The 7,781-nt window shown below is 36.1% G+C and overlaps 1 protein-coding gene across 2 annotated transcripts in view; it reads right to left on the reverse strand.

Annotated features, from left to right (window-relative positions):
- LOC106868633 (universal stress protein in QAH/OAS sulfhydrylase 3'region) overlaps window positions 1–7,781 on the reverse strand; it is a 164,556-nt gene that overhangs the window by 26,498 nt on the left and 130,277 nt on the right. For both annotated transcript variants that reach the window (XM_052967484.1, XM_014913982.2), the window contains exons 2-3: window positions 2,905–2,973; window positions 1,921–2,006 (exon numbers count right to left, since the gene is read on the reverse strand). In XM_052967484.1, coding sequence (XP_052823444.1) covers window positions 1,921–2,006; window positions 2,905–2,973 — 155 coding nt within the window. The remainder of the gene's footprint in view (window positions 1–1,920; window positions 2,007–2,904; window positions 2,974–7,781) is intronic.

Consider the following 7,781-nt stretch of genomic DNA (forward strand, 5'->3'; position numbering starts at 1 on the left):
CAGAGACAAGAATCTGCATGTCTCTAAGGCAGTCATTGTATCCTGTTTGCAAGTATTATGTTAATTAACCTAAGGGTCTTACTTTTAATGTAGTTTACAGCATTTTTGTGTGTAGAAACAGTACTGTCTAAGATATGTGAGCAGTACCTCGATGTGAGCCTTACTTGAGATTTCTAGAGCATCAGCAACTGATCAGAGCTGAATTTTTTCTAAGCCTTAAAATGAAGCCTAAACTTTTAGGATACAGAATTTTGACGTTGTTATATATGCGAGGTTGTACTGAAAGATCAACAAGGGTTGCTAGCCCTAGAGTTTGTGGTGATTTCAGTATTTTAAGTTGTTTTTATTGCTCCGAAGTACATATGGGTGAATGCAAGTCTGTTTCCTTGAGGTGTGTGATAACTCTTTCAAATATAGACACAAGGCCTGAAATTTTGAGGGAGAGGGCTGGTCGATTACATCAACCCCAGTACTTGACTGGTACTTATTTCATCGATCCTTAACGGATCAAAAAGCAAGGTCAACCTGGTGGAATTAGAACTCAGAATGTAAAGCCGTTAAACATTTTGTCCGGCGTTCTAACGATTTTGCAAACACGTCACCTTCTTGATATGTGTAATGATGGAGTTTGTTTGTTCTTTGTCATAACTCTATTAAAGGATTTTTCTAAAGTTTCTGTTCATTGTGATCACACAAACGTAAGATATGTATGTAGAGAGCAAGGGAAGGAAAATAGAAATATTTTCTGGTTAGATCTAATAAATGGGTCACTAAAGAAGAGAAGAAAACTGTGACAGAATATACTAAGATACAAATATGTTGATAGATTATGGATCAGACCAGCCCGCCAGTCATAATGCAACAGAGCATTGGAATCCATAAGAGTTTATCTTAGTTTTGGATGTTGTCAGGTCAGACACAATCAAATAAATGTTTTATGTATGTCAAGGCAACAACAGAGAAAAGGGAAAAGAGAATGATTCAAAGTAACACAGTAGGCGACTATTTATGAGCATCTTTATCTCAGTGTTCGAAATTAGAATAATCGATCAAAGGATCAATAGTTGGCAGAGACAGAAAAGTTAACTCTTTAAAGAATGGACAAATTGTACTGTGTTTCTATACATTTCTGCAGATATAGAAGGTTTGAAGAGTTCTTTTTAAGATAAGAGTAATCTTTGGCTTACACTACTTCAGAATAATAATAAGTACATCATCAGTTCTGTTAGCCTTGGGCTAAAGTGGTCGAAGCAGGTTTTGCAGTTATCTTTGTTTTGTTTTATGGTTTCCATTTTGCGAACAATGCTATTATTATTTACGAGTTTCCAAATAACAAATCATTGGTTCCCAATATTTCCAATGGTGACAGAGACAAGGGAACATCGTGCGAAATAAATACCAGAAACATTCTTGCTCGAATGTACCAATTTATCGGTTTTCTCGCTGACCTGTACATTTTTTTACTAATATACATCAATGGAACATATAAACGTGTGGTGGGGTGGACAAATGGCTGGCTTCCCCAATTTTCTTTTCATTAAGGTTTATTCACAAGAAACTAGGCAAGTCAAGTCAATTGACTAAAATATTAGCCTAAGGGGCTATGAGATTGAACCCTGAACTGTATGGGGTCGGGAGAGGAGAAGTAAAATTTTTGTAGGATGTGTGCAGCCTTTAGTTGTCAAGATAAAAACGGGCAACAAATATAGGCCCCTTTATCATTGGAAGTATTACTTGCATAGACATACTAAAAGAGCGGCAACTAGGTGAATTCTACAAAGTTAACAGGTACACTCTTAGCAAGATACCAGAATTAAAGCTCTGTTTAAAACATTATTCCAGCCAGAAGATATGTAACCAAAGAAAATTCTTCATGAAAAATCAAGAAATATTCTGTGAAGTCAAAATTGAACAACTTACTCCAAATGTAGACATTTTATCAATAAATCCTTTCTCCAGTTCAAGCATCTGTTCTTCTCTTCCAAGCCTCACAGAAGCATCAGAAGCTGATAAAAAAAAGTTATATTCGTATTTCAAATTTCAGAAACAATGCAAAAATAGTTTGAATATTTTATAAGAAATAGTTCAAAGTGTATCATTAATATACATTTTATGTTGTGCCTGACTGATTCAATCTACAATAAGATTTTAATCAATTTTATTCTAATTATTATCGAAAGTATAAATAAAATACAAGGAAAGAATCGATAAGATTGATTACACAGAGAACACGACTGATTATGAAATGTAAAGGACTGAAATTTATGTATCGTATTATTTATTTGAAACACACGCAACGCCCTTGTGATGATCGTTGATATAACGGGAGGTAACAATCTCCTCACAGCGTGAGGCGAAATTAGAAATTTGAATTTGAAATCAAGAAATTTACTTCATTATTCTTATCTAAAAGAGAAAAAAATTATTTTACCTTCATTAGGTTGAAGAACTTGCACTTCTGCTCTACCCTAACAAATAATTTATTATGAAGAAACAATTGTCTATTGTCACAGACATTTCTTTGAAAGACTTCGAAGCGATTTTTGCAAACAATCATCAGCCTTGCTGTTCAATTAGTAGTATGTTATATCTCAAAATTGTAAGCAATCTCAATATACCTCCAGCCAAAATTTTTATTCATTTTAATTGTGTTTGTGCGTGAATAGACCACTGAGAATAGAATGTATAGGAAACAGATGGCCAGCAGCCAGTAAAAGCAAAAACAAAAAAAAAAACAAGCAAAGAGTACTGCTTTAAAAAAGGAAAGAGAACAGAAATATTATTGAAAAACAGAATAGTTGGGATGGTTGCGACTAAAATGGCTTTGATCAAAGTTCTGGTCGATCAGAGCAAAAACAATGAGGACTGTTATATAATGCTATATAGTAATGTATGTATACTTACTATCTGATGAATCCATGCAGTGGACAAGTATGACTTCATTTCCAGCTCGGTGGATGTGCTGACAATACCCTGTATTAAAACAAGATGAAACATAAAATTATAAGGAGAATTCATGAAACGTATATATGTGTATGTGTGTGCGTGTGTAGTGGTAGTGGTAGAAGAAGAAGAAGAAGAAGAAGAAGAAGAAGAAGAAGAAGAAGAAGAAGAAGAAGAAGAAGAAAATGGTAGGTTTTTTTTGTTTGTTTTATACGCAAAAGAGAAAGATCACAGAAGAAAATTGATAAATTTCCATCAAAGTACAATAACAGCCAAATCATTCTCAAATCATACTCTACCATATTAAAATTGAGAGAGCACGTAGCGTAACGTAGTCCTAAATACGTAATGGTTGAAAAAAAAAAGGAGGGTCTGATCATGTTTGTGATAAATTTGTTCGTAAGAATACTTCCTCAGAGCTGCCCTGTTCTATAATCAACAACAACAAAAACTTATACAAATCAGAATTACAATTGCCTCTCAGTAATCGCGTACACACATACACACTCACATAAACATTACAACAAAATGCTCAAGTTTGGAGAATATAAGCGCAAACATAAATATGCGTGTGCACTCTCACAAAATCACACACATTCACACACACACATACTCACACACACACACACACACCCTATCTCTTCCGCTCTCTTTCTCTCTCCCTCTCTCTCTCTCTCTTTCTCTCTCCCTCTCTCTCTCTCTCTCTCTCTCTTTCACTCTCTCTCTCACACACACACATACACACACACACACAGGATTTTCAAAAGTAGGGCAAAGACTAGACACACACGTGAAATTCCTTGGTCAGAACAAGACAGAAAATGAAGGACAGCGTAGTCAGGGCAATACGTTTTCTATTGATATATTTGATACTTTTGTAAATATGTAAATGATTTAATGGGTCCCCCAAAAGAGAAATCGAAGAAGCTACTATCACTACTGATTACTTTTTCATATTTGTTGTACCGGTGATGAGGTTTTTATTTGTATCTTTCATGCTTTTGTCCAAAATATAACTATTCCTCAGTCCAGGGGTTAGCTTCTCTTATAATACTATCATTGTTATAAACAGTTCTCACCTACTTTAACTTCTTCAGCTCCACAAAGTTTCCTTCGGTAACTGAAAAGGTTAGAAATCCACAATAACAAAAGGTTACTGACATTCAATAAGAAGTTGATTTGACATATGTTCAAGTATCCTTGAATGAAATTGAGATTCAAAGTGTTATTTTCGAAGAAGATAAATATTCGCCGCTTCTATATGTTATCGTTTATATCGCTGTCTTTTCGTATTATGAAAGTGAAAAATCAAGGAACCAAAATAATGAAAGAATCAATCATTCATGGACAATTTCATAATTTATTTTAGAAGCAACAAAAGGATCGATTCTTAGATACAGTTTGATATAGAATAGTGCCGTGAAACATTTCATTATCAAATGCACAATATCTTTTTTTACAAAGAGAAGGAAAAGGTGAAGAAGACTGACATCTGAGCGTACATCAGATTGATAGAATAAAGTAGATGTAAATGAAAAAAACCGAAGAGGAATACAAGATGACGGTCAGGAAGATCATACGAACAAAACAACAAGGAGGGAAAAATATTAAAAGACTGGGCACCTGAGCGATGCCATTATTGATATATTCTTCAGCTTTTCTTTTGTAAATAGAAAAACAAACTCTATGAAGTGAAAAGATATCAAAAACAAGCTATTAATAATGCATCACAGATTGTACCTATACAGCGACGTCAGCAAATTATATATAAGGTTACTGACATTCAATAAGAAGTTGATTTGACATATATATATATATATATATACAGATAGATAGATAGATAGATAGATAGATAGATAGATAGATAGATAGATAGATAGATAGATAGACAGACATACATACATACATACATACATACATACATACATACATACATACATACATACATACATAAATACATACATACATACATACATACATACCCCTCGCACGCACACATACACACACACACATACACATGCGCAAATATAATTATTTTTAAAATGAGAATAATATTGACAGTGACTTCGAAGAATTGGCCGAAACTTCGAAGTCGCTGTCAATAATTTTGTTTAACAATAATTTGTACTCTACAAAAGTATAGAGTAACTTCAAATTAATGTAAAATTGTTTTTACCATAACTGAACATAAAAACAAACATTAACATATGCGTCTGTTGATCTGTCTGTGTGTATATAGGGAGGAGTGTGTGTGTATATAGGGAGGAGTGTGTGTGTGTATAGGGAGGAGTGTGTGTGTATGCGTGTATAAACATATGTACATATGTCATATGTGTGTGTGTGTTGTTGTTGGCACTCCGTCGGTTGCGACGACGAGGGTTCCAGTTGATCCGATCAACGGAACAGCCTGCTCGTGAAATTAACGTACAAGTGGCTGAGCACTCCACAGACACATGTACCCTTAACGTAGTTCTCGGGGATATTCAGCGTGACACAGTGTGACAAGGCTGACCCTTTTGAATTACAGGCACAACAGAAACAGGAAGTAAGAGTGAGAGAAAGTTGTGATGAAAGAGTACAGCAGGGTTCGCCACCATCCCCTGCCGGAGCCTCGTGGAGCTTTAGGTGTTTTCGCTCAATAAACACTCATAACACCCGGTATGGGAATCGAAACCGCGATCCTATGACTGCGAGTCCGCTGCCCTAACCACTGGGTCATTGCGCCTCCACAATGTGTATATATATGTGAATACACACAGTGTGTGTGTATACACATATATATACGCGTGTATGCATGTGTGTGTGTGTGTGTATATATATATATATATATATGTAATACATTCATATATATGCACATGTATATAGTATAACCTACATACATACATACATACATACATACATACATGCATGCATGCATGCATGCATCAAAGGGATAGGCATATACAGTGTAAAGGACACAGTACACTTGAGAATAGTTGTATGACTAGAGATAGTTTTCAAGAAAGGAGAGGGAAAGCTTTCATGAGTTGCAACACAAAGATCAATCACGAAAACGAAGACACAGAAAAGAAAATTACCGAAAAAATAATAACTTAGACAACTGAACTACAAAGGAAATGTATTACACGGGCTTCTTGCCAAGCAAATAGAAGACATAACAGGAGTTCACAAGGGGCTTAGATGAAATATGGAGGACTGAAGAGAGAAACAGATACCGTTATCATGCCAATGATTATGGAACTTAACAAATTACTGTTTCGGATGTGTAGCAATTACGAGAGTCAATAATGTAATCGGTAAATATATAATGATCGCACAAAGAATTATATAAAAGAATACACGGTGGTATATGGTAAGCGATACTTTGTGACGTTACTAGAAAATGTGAATCAAAGTAGAAGCGGAATGAAATGGTATTAGACGGTAGTTGTTATTGAAAAATTAGTATTACGGGGTCATTTGTTTTTCTTGGATTTCTCAGTGCAAACTGATCATGTTATTGTGGTAAGGAAACTAAATGTATCTAAAATATAGAGCACAAAAACTATGTAAATTCAAACAGGCATGGCTGTGCGGTTAAAAAGCTCTCTTTGCAACTTCTTGGTTTCGGGTTCAGTCCCACTGCGGGGAACCTTGAGCAAGCCTCTGCTAATATAGCCACGAGGCGACCAATGCCTTGTGTGTAAATTTGGTAAACGGAAACTGTGTGGAAGCCGTCGGATATATATATGTGTGTGTGTGTGTGTGTGTGTGTGTGTTTGTATGTGTGTGTACCTGTGTGTATGTGTGTGTGTTTGTCCCCTACTGCTTAACAACTGGTGCTGGTTTATTTACATCTTTGTAGCATAGCGGTTCCGCAAAATGGAAAGATAGAATAAGTATCAGATTGAAAAAAAGAAAACAAGTGTTCGACTACACTCCTCAAGGCGGTGCCCTAGCATGGCCGCAGTCCAATGATGGGAGCAATTGAAATATAAAAGATAAAAGATGTAAATTCAAACCAAAGTTGTCCGCATTCCGGACATTCAGTATTATCAAAACATAATGTATGTGTGTGTATGTGTATGTGAGAGAGAGAGAGAGAGAGAGAGAGAGAGAGAGAGAGAGAGAGAGAGAGAGAGAGAGACAGACAGACAGACAGACAGACAGACAGACAGACAGACAGACAGACAGACAGAACATTATCAAGGTAGAAAATTACCATGCAGAGCTGAAGGAAACGGCACCCGGTAAATATTGTGAAGTGTCAACACCAGACAAGTTGAGAAATTTCAAATAATGAGACCGAAAGTGGTTTCTGTCGTCATGGTAACACTGGGAACCACACCAAAAAGAATCAACTGATTGAGAGACAGTCCAACGGAGATGCGAATGTAAGAGTTACAGATATTGTGTGTCATGCTCTATGTGAAAATGGCCTTGAATATAGAGGAAATAATTTTTTATTTTTGGGGTAAATATAAAAGATGAAGGCAAGGCTATGGTGATTTTATAAACGTGAAACTTTGATACGTTTAAAAATAATTGATGTTGATAATGATGATCAGGATGATCGTGATGGTGGTGGTAATCATTATGGTGGTCGTCGTGAGGATGATGAAGATGATGATGATGATGATGATGATGATGATAATGAGAAGTGGGAGGAGGATAGTGGTAGTGATGCTGCTGATGATGATGAGGAGGAGGAGGAAGAAGAAGTGGAAGAAGAGGAGGAAGAAGAGGAGGAGGAGGAGGAGGAGGAAGAGGAGGAGGAAGAAGTAGAAGAGGAGGAGGAAGAAGAAGAGGAGGAAGAAGAAGTGGAGGAAGAAGTGGAGGAAGAAGAGGAGGAGGAAGAA

This window comes from Octopus bimaculoides, chromosome 4, assembly GCF_001194135.2.
Source record: "Octopus bimaculoides isolate UCB-OBI-ISO-001 chromosome 4, ASM119413v2, whole genome shotgun sequence".
Classification (NCBI taxonomy): Eukaryota; Metazoa; Mollusca; class Cephalopoda; order Octopoda; family Octopodidae; genus Octopus; species Octopus bimaculoides.